Genomic DNA, 12629 nt, shown 5'->3' with positions numbered 1-12629 from the left:
ATTGGCTCCAGGGCCCCTCACGACATCATTTGAGGGCTCCCACGTTGGCCCCACGGGCCGCGCTGGCATCGGAGGTCCCCACGATGGGCTCGAGGGCCCTCAAGCATCATGAAGACCTATAAGAGCCCCACAGTGGTCTCCGAACGCCACCACGGAGGCTTATTTGGCAGCGCTGGACTATGATGGCCCTAACGATGACCTCTGAAGCCCCTTACGACTACTTTTGAGGGCCCTTATGATGATGTTTGGTGTCTACTGCAGGCTCGAAGGGACTACTGATTCGTTCAGGCGATTCGCGTGCCCATTTATGTCACTAATAGTGCAGGGGGCATCTTTCCCAACGTCAGGGGGCGTCTTTTCCACCCTGTGGGGTAAGATGCCCCCTTTCACTTCTTCAGGAAAATGCTTTATAGCAAAAAAAGTTATAATATTTCAGGCACGAAAGTGTGATATTTTTGGAGAAAAATGATGTCGCTTATACCATGAACAATCAAATGGCTATCTTCGATTATTGATTAATCGCTCCGCATTTTCCAAAATCTTGAACTGAATCTTGGCAATTTCTCGTGACTGTGTACTTCGCGACCATAATACATGCATTTCTTAAATTTAACTTTTTGAGCCAACCACGTACACATATGATAAAATGAATGTCACCATCGTCTTCCACGCCCCAAATTACCCATAAAACATGTGTCACAGGCTGCGAATATCAGTTTTGATTTTCGGGGATATGTGCCTACCCGGTTGACCTGACCTTGACCCTGACCTATGCTTGACTGACCCCTACATGGAGCTGACACTCTTGTAGGCCTTATATGATGGATTGTGCACCGTTTTGACAGAGTTTATGACGAGAGGCGTCCATTGCGAAGTCCTGAAGTCCATGCTAATGAAAGCCGATTTCAGGTGTTTGACCTGACCTTGACCCGACCTGTGACCTCAAAATTCAACTTTGAAGTACTCATCTGAAGCGTCTCGTCGCGTTCTTTCGTTTGCCGCCTCGTGCGTTTCGCTGCGCCTATTGGTTCTCGAGTTATCGGCTGGGGGCGTTTAACGCCCCCCCCCCCCCAGCAAACGGTGGGTGGCGAAATACCCCAGCAACTGCCGTGATATATCATTATTATACCAAAACAGCTATTTAACAGAAAAAATTGATAACTTTCCCGCGAGGAGCAGTCTTCTGTTGGCATCTAAATCCATTCACTATTATGTGAGAAGTGAGCAAAGGTAACGTTTCTGGTTCTTCCTCGAGCTTTCTTATGACACCGTTCGCCTTTTGAGTAGACCGGTAGTGAAAACAGGCCTGATCCGACCTGACACCCGCTCTAAGCCGCTGACGGGGATGACCCTCGATCGAGGCTGAGCGAGCTTTCAGGCCAGTAGTGAGTGAGACGGGTTACACCGGACTATGTTGACACTCGCCATTTACCCGGTATCTTCAGCGAAGGTGGCGATGAATGGATTTTTATCTGATCCATCAGAATATCAAACAAATAGGTCCATTCGATCATTCTAGTCGAAATAAAAAGTAACAAAAAATGATTAGGTAAGATAATCAAAAATCGATTTCCTTATAAAATGAAGCGATTTGATGGCTAAACCGCTTGGATTGCAGCTTATAAAAACAATAGCTTATTAAAACCAGTAAAACGCCTTTTGGGCGAAGAACGAGCGAGCGAGATAGTGAGCCCTGCACGTGCGGAAGGGCGAGTGGGTACTTCCAACGGGGCTTGTGCAAAGCACCCTTCTAACCGGTCGTTAGTGGTGTGCCAAATTTGAGCGCAATCGGCCCAGCCGTTCCTGAGATCTGGAAGCGGCATTCTGCACGTGCGCACGTGCAAACGGGGTCCAAAATGACTTTTGCACGGCACCCTACTAACTGGTCCCCAACCGTGTACCAAATTTGAGCGCAATTGGCCCAGCCGTTCTCGAGATCTGGAAACGCCCCTTGCACGTGCGCACGTGCAGTAGCACTCTAACCGCAACACATGGGAATGCATTGCCTGGTGGGTGCCTACCTGTATGCCAAGTTTCAGCGAAATCGCCCCAGTAATTACCGAGTTACTGAAATGGGAACAAATTTGGCACCTCTTATTGTTGTATTTTGCACGTGCAGTGGGGGTGACACACATGCATCGAGAGTATCCTATTTTGGGTAGAAGGGATGTTGCTAGCCAATAAAAATTACCGCAAGTCAATCGCCCAAGCGGCTGCTGAGATATGAGCCTCTCAAAATCACTACTTTTGCAAAACAGCTTTAACACCCTTGACTTTTCACGTGGCACGTGCCACGACGGTCACTGAGATGCATCAAAAGTAGTCAAATACGGGGTAGAAGGGATGGGGCTACCCAACAAAAAAGACCGCAGGCCAATCGGTCCAGCGGTTGCTGAGATATAAGCCTCTCAAAAGCGTTACAGGCCGGGCCGGGCCGGGCCGGGCCGGGCCGGGCCGGGCCGGGCCGGGCCGGGCCGGGCCGCTCATACTGAGATTTTTCCGTTATATTGAAAAGACTCACTTCGCTCGCTGCGCTCGCTCGCTCGTAATAATTTAGAGAACACGGAACGACATTCCATACCTAACATTCTGAATTTATCAACAGTTCTCTGTTAGCAGAAGCGCTGCACTTACTTTTTGAAATGCTGGCCCGCAAAAGTCCAGAATTAAGCATATATAAGGTTAATATTAGTGTTATTGCTAATCTTCAACGTATCGTAATCCACGAAATAGATTACATTACATGTCCTTATGGTAAAAGGCAAAAACAAAAACATTACTACAAAAGATAGCCATAAAAAATCAAGCATAAGATTATCTTATTTGTAACTCCTTACAATAATTTTTACTGAAATGCCAAAGACCCACGTTATGTCGGTAGGACGAAAGAATATCTATATTTGCCACAAGACAATGACAAATCACAGATAAATTTCCTTTAACCAAATTCGTGGAAGCATTTAACAGCAGGTGGTGATAACGCTTACATGCAAGACTATGAGTGCAAGATCGATGCAATCGATGCAAGGTAAGTTTCCTATAACAAATTCACGGAATGTCTTGCTTGCATCGGATGTCTGATCACTGATGACATCAGATGCAAGCAAGACTGGGAAATTATCAAATAATTCAGTGACTTATCGTTCCTAATATCGACTCGCGTCCATAAGCAGCCCTCAGAGCAGTTAGCAATGGCAGGGCTATCCGGCCGATCCAAATCGCGACCTCGCCCTTGCCCGCCCAACCATTTGACGCCCTTGGATAGAAGGCACTGCTACTACGTATAGCTTCCACTCTGCGTAATAGGTACATATGTAGTGCCACGGCGGCTGTTAGTGGGTCAGCGCCGGTCAAGGTCATCTGGGAGCAGAATTTAGAGCAGGAGCATACCTACGTGACGACGCCAGGTATCACCGTCATCATTTTCAATCACCGTTGGCACGTGCCAAAGAAGACAGGGTCATGATTCAGCAACCGACATAATTTAACCCTCGCATGTGTAGGGGGGGGGGGGGGTCGGATGGACCCCCCATGGTTTTTCGCGAATAACTCGCGTAAAAAGCGGCCGATCGCGACGAAACTTACAGTACCCTCACATTGATCAATTTTACACCTACCCTGAAAATTTCATGACCCTGACCCAAATGACCTTTGACCTGTGACCTCTTTTCCGAGACCATGTTTGGCCGGAATCGCGATTCTGCGTATGTCGGCTCGCATTAGCCGCGCGTTTGCAAGCTTTTCGTGGTTTCAAACGTTCAAACATGTGATTTGATGTTGCTTCCATGCATTAGGGTGGGTGTCAAGGTCACCTGAAGGTCAGGTCAGGTTATTGACCTTTGGTGACCTCGGGTGACCTCTGTTCACTTTTTCGAGCTGTACATGTTTCTAGGCTAGTTTTTGGAGCTGAATTCGAATTTAGCAACCATTTGAACATTTACGAAGTAGTTTTGGTGCCTTCATAACATGTTACGAAGCTGTCAGAGGCGGTTGACACGTCCTACGAATACCCGTCACGATGCCTACTGGTTGACCTGACCTGACCTGACCCGACCTGGTCTAAATGCTTAAAGACATCATCTGTGATCAAAACTAACACGATATTCGTGATCAGCACCCCGAAAAACCCCTTAGCAGCCACACTTCACGACTTTCTAACAGGTCCCGATTTTCCCGACTTTGAGTCATTGACCTGACCTGGAAGGTCACCCAATGACCTAGGACCTTAAAATTGGGTATCATCGGCTTCCTCTCGTCACGGGCAACACGCTCGTTTTTTCCGCGAAGCTCTAGCTCGATCAGGGGCCAAGCGGCAAGGGGGGGGGGGTGGTCCAACCGACCCCCCCCCCCCTACACATTAGAAGCTGGCAGACGCCGTACACATGCGAGGGTTAAGAACCAATATGATGGGATGGGTAATATCATAACATAAGCGATCGCAACCAAAATAGACAGCCAAAACAACACGAGCGATATGCAGGCACTCGGGCATGTATGGTGAATGGACTGAATCTAGATCAGATCGCACTGGACAGCCAGCGCTAAGAATGGTAAGACCACGAGATGAGATAGAATGACCGCGCTGACAGCATGACTCGAAGTTGATCCCAATCGGCATAACCATGATCAGTTCAGGCGTCTTCTGAAGGTCAGCGAGAGAGTCAGGCCTCGATTTCAATATTGATTTACCGACTCTGCGTATAAAGAATACAACAAAGAAGGCTTATTGTCTTCTTTGCCGGGACTTTTGAAGCGCATGCCGTTATATTCTAAAAGCTGGGCAGCGGTGTCGGGTTACCCGTGCTTATCTAGTCGGGGACCAAGTCCGAGTGTCGATTTAATCTCTCCTGTAACGCAACCACAGTGAGCGACAGTACGATCTTTCAGATCACAGCATACAAGAGCACCGAATCGCCCCATGCCACCACTCCCAATGCAAAGCAGTTACATTTACAGCCCAACACTGGTGACTACTCTGTCAGTTGACGCCAACATTTTCTTAGCAATAGGACGAAAAAAGCGAGCAGCAATGAACTGCTGTTGAAGCTTTAGGCATTTTTTCCCATGTCGCCCATGATCTCTCTTGTTGTTTTTAGGCATACCATGAAAATGAATTGTAATTACGGTCGCCGGAAATGACGTTAGGTGACGGTTATGTTCTGAAGACATTTAAGACCGAGACCATCGATTTGCAGGAAATACTGTCGGGTGTACACTCAGCCCTCTGCAAACTGCGTGGTAGGTGTTCTTTTTTTCGACAAAATCGAGAATAAAGCGAATATTATGCCCTCGGTCACTCGGAAATCATAACAGCAAGAGCGCAAGACTCCAGACCTCAGATTGGCATTATCACTGTATTAATTTTCCATCCAGTTCGGCAACAAAACAAAAAGTTTATATTTGCCCCCAAAACAAACTTTTGCATTTTGCTGCCACAAAAGGCGTACTGTTAAGTGATAGACTCTAAGTCGAAAGGAGTGGAGCATGGCGCATCTATTTTCAGTGAGTTCCGATCGACTGATAACATAGCCTTTGAGTTATCATCGGTTTTGTCAAAAAAAAAAAAAGAATACCTACCACGCAGTCTGCTGAGGGCTGTACACTTTTGAAGCAGGGCTAGGTACACTATACTTAGAGATTAAATAAATCTTAACCAGAATGTAAAATCGATTGCTGCAGGTTTGAAACAAAAACAATCACATACAAACTAACAACTCTTTATGTTGCGATGCTCTATCATATTTTGATTATTTTTATTTTTCATTATCCTCTATCATAGTTCATTATTTTCTGGACCTAGTTAATTAATCGTTAGGTGTTTATTTGTTAGTCTAGTTTGTGAAGCCAATGGGAAATATCAGCTTTTTCGTTGAAACCTATCAGACCTAATGCATTTTTTGCAGTTTTTGCAAAATAATTTGCATCATCATAGCCTTGCATTGCATTATAAACATCATTTTCCTTTGACTTGACCTGAGCGTCATCAGTGGTAGCGACGGCATCGATTTTAGGATCCCTTTCATAACTTAATTTTATGTCTGAAATGTCAAACAAATTAAACTTTGGAAATCAGTTAAAAGGATTTTAAAAAGAATAGAAAGGGCAAAAACAAAAACATTTCCCAATAACCCGCACTACAAAAGTATCACAAACTAGCGAGTAGCGGGGATTAACACGAGCAAATCATTAACAGCAGAAACCGGTAGATAAACAGCCGAATTACACCCGGCTGTTGTCAGAGCTACACTGAAGCCTGTCGGAATGTCATCCACCGATAACGTCGCCTGTTCGTCGCCGAGCATTTCATTCATTTCTGCCGTGACCACCGCGCACACATGATCAGCTGAGCCATCGGCGGTCGCGCTCATCTGCAGAGCACGCCACCCGCTGAGCACGTCGGCGGAGCACGGCCGATAGCACGGCACCGGCCGTGCAAGGCGGTGAAAGGGCGGCGGCGCGCATGCGCACTGGCGCGGCTATAAGAAGTGGCTGGCGTGGCCGGCTCGTGGCGTGTCTGTCGGGGAAGCGCCACCATGAAGCTACCGCTGCTGTGCGCCGCCCTTCTCGTGCTGGCTGGGGGTGAGTACCGACTACCGAGTACCGAGTAATGAGTACCCGCTGACGGGTAGACTGTGCCGCGGGACACGAGCTGCCCAGTCGCCGCGCCGGGGAGGGAGCGACGGCCGGCGGCGCGGGTACGGTAGTCACATGCCGCCATTGATTGTCACTAATCAACAAATATATGATGAAGGTTCACCTAAATGATCAGGTAAAACCAAGGCTAAACCAAAAAGGCCACCTTTGTTTCTCACTGAAATGAGCTGTTGATAAACAATTGCCAAGGATTGTATTTTACACCTTAGCTCATAATCTAAGTTGAAATTCCACATTGTCAAACGTTTTTAATGTTCACAATCATTCTGTCGCTGCTAAGACTTCATGACCTTAGTTTTCTTGACTGCCAATTTATGAAATTTGAATGCAACTTTGTTAGAACTCTTTTAGATGCAACAACTTTGTGCAAATAACTTGGAAAGACCAGTTGTGCCTCTTTGGCACGGAAAGTTTAAAAATGAGTATTTGTACAATCATCGGTAAAATTCATCCAATCACCAGTGGATAAAAAAAATAAAGACAATCATCAGTTCGTCCGATAAACTGCGTGGAAGTCACTACTTCAGATCGTATCAAAGTCAGACGACTAAGTATGAGAAAAATCGCGATCGGAAGTTGTAACACAATGGATATCATCTCCAGCACCCAACATTGTAAAAAAAATCCGCTGGCTCATAATCTCGCCCATTCTTTCTATGCATCAGCAAACAGTATCAGATTCTTCTCGTGTCCTCCACTCGCCGGCGTTCTGTCAGTAGGCAGTGCCCGAATCTCTCACGTCTCTCCCACTCGTCCGTTCCCCGTTACACAGTGATCACGCCCAGTAGCAATCAGCTGATCGACACAAGGTCAGCTAGTTCAGAGTGGATACCAGCACGATCCTGCAGAGCGTGCAGCATTTTAACCAGTCACTACCAGATTAAGGGCCTGTTCCAGCGCCTCCAGAAACCTCCAGAAAGCTCCAGAAAGCTCTAGAATCCTCCAGAGAGCGTTCCAGCGCCTCCAGAAAGCTCCAGAAAGCTCTCGCCAAAGCTCCAGAAACCTCCAGTAGCCTCCAGAGAGTTGAGAGGTCCAAATTTCTCTGGAGGCTCTGGTCTACAATTATGGCGCACATGTGACAATCACGAATGTAAACAAAGGACATTTGACTGATTATTTTACAACTCGATTGTAAAGAAAATTACATTGCTATAATTTTATTTATCTTTTTAACTAAAATTGAAAACAAATTATGCGTTTCAAGAGAGAACAATCGTCATTCTTTTGGTATCTATGACGCCAATCTCCAGAAATCTCCAGATTGCGTTCCAGCGCCTCCAGTAAAACCTCTGGTAGAGCCTCCAGTCAAGAATTTCTTCTGGAGGCGCTGGAACAGGCCCTAAAATTACCGCGCCGTGCCGCCCGTCACGAGGCAGCGGGAAGGAATCAAGGCCAAACAATCCGGAATATTACCAGATTGCGCGAACGAAAGAACAATTGACTTTTCTATTCTAGTGCAAATGATAGGGAAGAGGCCACTCAAAGACAAGTCGCATAACGTACGTTATTGAAGTTCCTCTTGCCCTTCGCTTTCACCATTTCACCCTATCTCGATAACCGAAGGTTTGTTGTCAATAGTCATAAAAATATTCGTTAGAATTGTGTTTTCCTATTGAAAAACAAATCTGAGTTCCCCCGACAATTTTGCAAAAACTGCCTGAGATAAGCACACAGTTCCATTATCTCCGTTGCCATTTCCACTCGCTCGTTCCACGTTGATCGCCTAGCAGCAAACAAAATTAATTAAAAATACCTAAAAGTTATCAAGAAACTTTAGAAAATGCTAATATGAAGAATATATTGCCAATTGGCAAGTATTTTCTCTTTCAAACATCTGAGAACGATAAGGCACAATAACGATAACGAGAGACGAATTTTCCGTGGTAATAGCTAAACCTTCGAATGAGGACATTAGTAAAAAGCAAGGGCAAGACCATTCGCATCGGCCATTTAACTGTTCTTTTTTCTTGTTATCGCATACCTCAAACCTGAGACCATCAAGTACAAAAACATTAGGATTATCTCTTTATATAACGCTGCAGGGGCTTTGCGGTGCTGTATCTGCGCCGTGTTTCTCTCGCATGAGCGGCTTGTTGTCCTTGAGGGCGATTAGGCTGGAGTGAGTGCACGATGTCAGTGGGCCTGCAGAGTGCAGATGCCCTCTGCTGACCGCTACCGAGGAATTTCGGCCGCCTCTCCCTGGTGCTGTGAGCAGAGATGAGCCCTGCAGGTGCCCAGAGTGGCCGCTCAGCCGCAGCCGGCACCGACCGGCACGGATTGTGGTCAGCCGGACCGCAAAATCGGGAGGCGACCACGCTCCGGTGACCACAAATGTCACCCTGGAGACCGAAAGCAGCTTTACAGTCCTCAGAATCACAAAGCCGCCGAGATCCATGACTTTTAACGGCTAATACCTCCTAACAGTCTCGTACTACTTAGAAGGTACTCGACACCGTGCCTAGTAACGCATCGTAAATCGTATAGTAGCTTTGGTTCCAATTCCTTATGATTGGCTTAGCATTAGAACTGAATCCATGAAATGTCCCCGAGCTTCGTTTTGGAATACACAGCTGACCGAAACTGCTGTGATTTCTTGCAGCCAACGCCTCCAGCCTGCATCGGGAAAAACGGCAGTCGCCCGCCACCATCCGTGCTAAGGAGAAGAGCACAGTCGACGAACTCTGCAAGGGTCGCGGCGACGAATTCTTCCGTCTCAGCACCGACGGCGACTGCAAGGAGGTCTACAGGTAAACCAGGGGGACTACAAGAGAGGGTTTGGGGCTACAGATCAGCGGTGGGCTACGCGCAGCAAACGGATTGTTCGAACGGCAAAAAAGTGAAGGCGACATTGCAGCATGCCATTAAAGGAACGAAATGACCAGATACATTTGATTAGCGTGATCATCTAACGGTTTTTGGTGATGTTAAAAAATTATTATCTTGTCGGCTTCTCTCTCTATCAATAACATGATCTATGACTCATTCGCAGGTGCACCCGGGCAGGCCTGAAACGCATCCAATGCCCGGAGGGACTTGCCTTCGATGTCAAACAGCAAACGTGCCTGTGGCGGAAAAATGTCAACTCCTGTGACCTCCTGGAGAGTAAGTCAAAACGTCGAAGCAAATAGGACACAATATATGTAAGACCAGCATCAAACTAACAAAAAATTAATGATAATGATTGATTGAGCAACAGCGAAAGTACGTAACAGTCCAGCAATACAAAAAGTCGGAATATCATAACTTTTCAATTTATCATTATTTTGCGCCATGTGTTTAACGTACTCTGCAGCGCTGTAGCTTAGCTAACACTGTATTTTTTCTACAGAGCCGAAGAAGGTGCTGCCCAAGCTGGTGACGGATGAGCCGCTGTGTCCTGTGGGTCAGCTGGCCTGCGGAAACGATGATTGCCTCGACTCCATCCTCTTCTGCGACGGAGTGGCCGACTGCTCCGACGGCTCCGACGAAAACGCCTGCAGTGAGTAATGACACACCGTAGCCTCTGAATGTGCGAGCATGCATGAAATATAGTCATGGCAGTTGGTACGGCCAGTCAGCATCAGGTGCCACGGATGCATCAATGCGCGCAAACGTGTATGCTTGCAGGCATAAAGCCCGATAGTCACAATGACAAATAACGACAACGATGCACATCAATTATATTTCAGTGGACAGGATAACTGACAGTGTCTCGCGCTCGTCCACAGCCGTCGGCGTGGACCCCAACGGAGCCGAGGTGTGCGACACATCCCGGTGCACTCTGAACGAGGGCTGCTTCTGCTCTCCGGACGGCACTCTCATCCCCGACGGCCTGGAGCCCGAGCAGACGCCGCAGATGATCACCATCACCTTCCACGGCTCCGTCAACGTCGACAACATCGGCATCTTCCAGGACATCTTCCGCGACGACCGCCAGAACCCCAACGGCTGCACGGCCAAGGGCACCTTCTACGTCTCGCACAAGTACACCAACTATTCGGCTGTTCAAGAGCTGAGCCGCAAGGGCCACGAAATAGGAGTCTTCTCAATCACCAACAACGACGACCCCGATTACTGGTCGTACGGCGACTACGAGACCTGGCGTGACGAGATGTCCGGCGCGCGTGACATCATCGAGCTCTACGCCAACATCACGGGAGTCATTGGCCTGCGCGCGCCGCAGCTCCGTGTCGGAGGCAACACGCAGTTCGTCATGATGCAGGACCAGGAGTTCGTGTACGACTCATCCATCACCGCGCCTCTGGGCCGCGTGCCCATCTGGCCGTACACGCTCGACTACCGCATGCCGCACAAGTGTCTGGGCACCTCGCAGAACTGCCCATCGCAGTCGCACCGCATCTGGGAGATGGTTATCAACGAGCTGGACCTGCGCGAAGACCGCAAGGTGGACGAGCGTCTGCCGGGCTGCCACCTGCTCTCTTCCTGTACCAGCATCCGCTCCGGAGAACAGTTCGCCGCCATGCTGCGCAGCAACTTCGAGCGCCACTACACGACCAACCGCGCTCCGCTCGGTCTCCACTTCACCGCCGGCTGGCTCAGCAGCAACAAGGACTTCACCAAGGAGCTGAACAAGTTCATCGACGAGATGCAGACCAAGAACGACGTCTACTTCCTCAGCAACCGGCAGGTGCTCGCCTGGATGGAGAACCCGACACCCAGCAATGACATCCGCGACTTCCTTGAGTGGAAGAACGATTGCGACGTCAAGGGTCTGCCGTACTGCTCGCTGCCCAACGCCTGTCAGCTCACCACCAGGTGTGTATACAACTGATTAATGCCACTATGTGACCCCATAGATCTTGTGTAAAGAATGTCAATCATACCGAAGCGACCAAATAACATGTTTAATATCTCAAATGCCCGTGCTGCTAAATCATGGAGTATTGACAAACTATTTTCTTTTCAGGGAGCTCCCCGGCGAGAACTTCTACCTGAACACGTGCATGGAGTGCCCTAAGAACTACCCGTGGCTCAAGGACTTCACCGGCAACGGGTTCGCCCTGTAGACTGTCACCAGTCCATCACACCTCAGGAGGTGCTCGTGGCCTCGCGACGCGACACCACGCCGAGCACTGCGGGTGTCCTCGCGCCGAGACGTCAGCACAGCCGACCGATCGGCCGTTGTTTTGAGCTGTGATCGGGGTGATCCGTTATGCCCGCCGTTCGCTTACATCGCGGGCGTGGTCCCAGTCGTCACCCACTTTATTACTGTGTTATTGCCTTGTTCGATATTGCATGATGCGAAATATGTTGCGGCGACATAATTCTGAGACTATCATAACGTCACCTTAACAATGGCTACTGGAAACTCTCGCAAAAACAACCATCATCCAGACACGCAAAATAGGATGCATGTCAATTATGCCGCCACCACTGGAATAATTCCTTCGTCACATTTTAACAGTTGTGAAATCTAGTCAAATCCATCTGAGCAAAAGTGGCTCAAATCTATCAAGTGAAAAGGCATTCACGGACATCAAATAGTGGGGGCATGGAGCCATATTTTCACATCACTGGTAAAGCCGAAAAGACAGGCACCAAAGTACAATTTTTCATTAGAAGATTTGTAATGACCTTCGGTGTAGCGTGTGCTAGCATTGGTTGGATCTTGGATACCGTGGCGTAGGAGATATAGAGCTGGAAACTGTCAGATGTCATCAGTAGCCATTCACGATTTGCCATATTGTTGCATGCCATCACCGTATTCAACCATCGGTGTCTGTCTTCAGAATAAAACGACGTGTAATAAGCATTGGTTTTCCTTGTGAATGAAGAAACATAGTGAAAAGGTTATCACCAAGACTATTGGTGATAGAGGATAGAACACAGCGGATAACAGGAGTGGTATTTGTATAAAACGGGTAATGACTTACACCCCTCACCAAAAGTCCTCACTCAATGAAATATATCCCCCCTCCTCCAAAGCCGCAAAGTGCAAGCAAATACAGGCCCAGATTCAGCTATTACGTCGTCCT

The 12629-nt window shown here is 48.0% G+C and overlaps 1 protein-coding gene across 1 annotated transcript; it reads left to right on the top strand.

Moving 5' to 3' along the window:
• Positions 1-6193: 6193 nt before the first annotated feature.
• On the top strand, positions 6194-12403 carry LOC122387581 (chitin deacetylase 1-like). The gene is made up of 6 exons (XM_043377920.1): positions 6194-6579; positions 9254-9401; positions 9644-9756; positions 9983-10132; positions 10362-11409; positions 11561-12403. Exons 1-6 carry the CDS (start codon positions 6534-6536, stop codon positions 11658-11660), a joined length of 1605 nt encoding a protein of 534 aa, XP_043233855.1. The 5' UTR covers positions 6194-6533; the 3' UTR covers positions 11661-12403.
• The last annotated feature ends 226 nt before the right edge of the window (positions 12404-12629 follow it).

The sequence above is a fragment of the Amphibalanus amphitrite genome, unplaced genomic scaffold (assembly GCF_019059575.1).
Source record: "Amphibalanus amphitrite isolate SeventyFive unplaced genomic scaffold, NRLGWU_Aamphi_draft 000290F_arrow, whole genome shotgun sequence".
Lineage (NCBI taxonomy): Eukaryota > Metazoa > Arthropoda > Thecostraca > Balanomorpha > Balanidae > Amphibalanus > Amphibalanus amphitrite.
The sequence above is the reverse complement of the archived record's forward strand: the minus strand, read 5'-3'. Positions and strand labels throughout refer to the sequence as shown.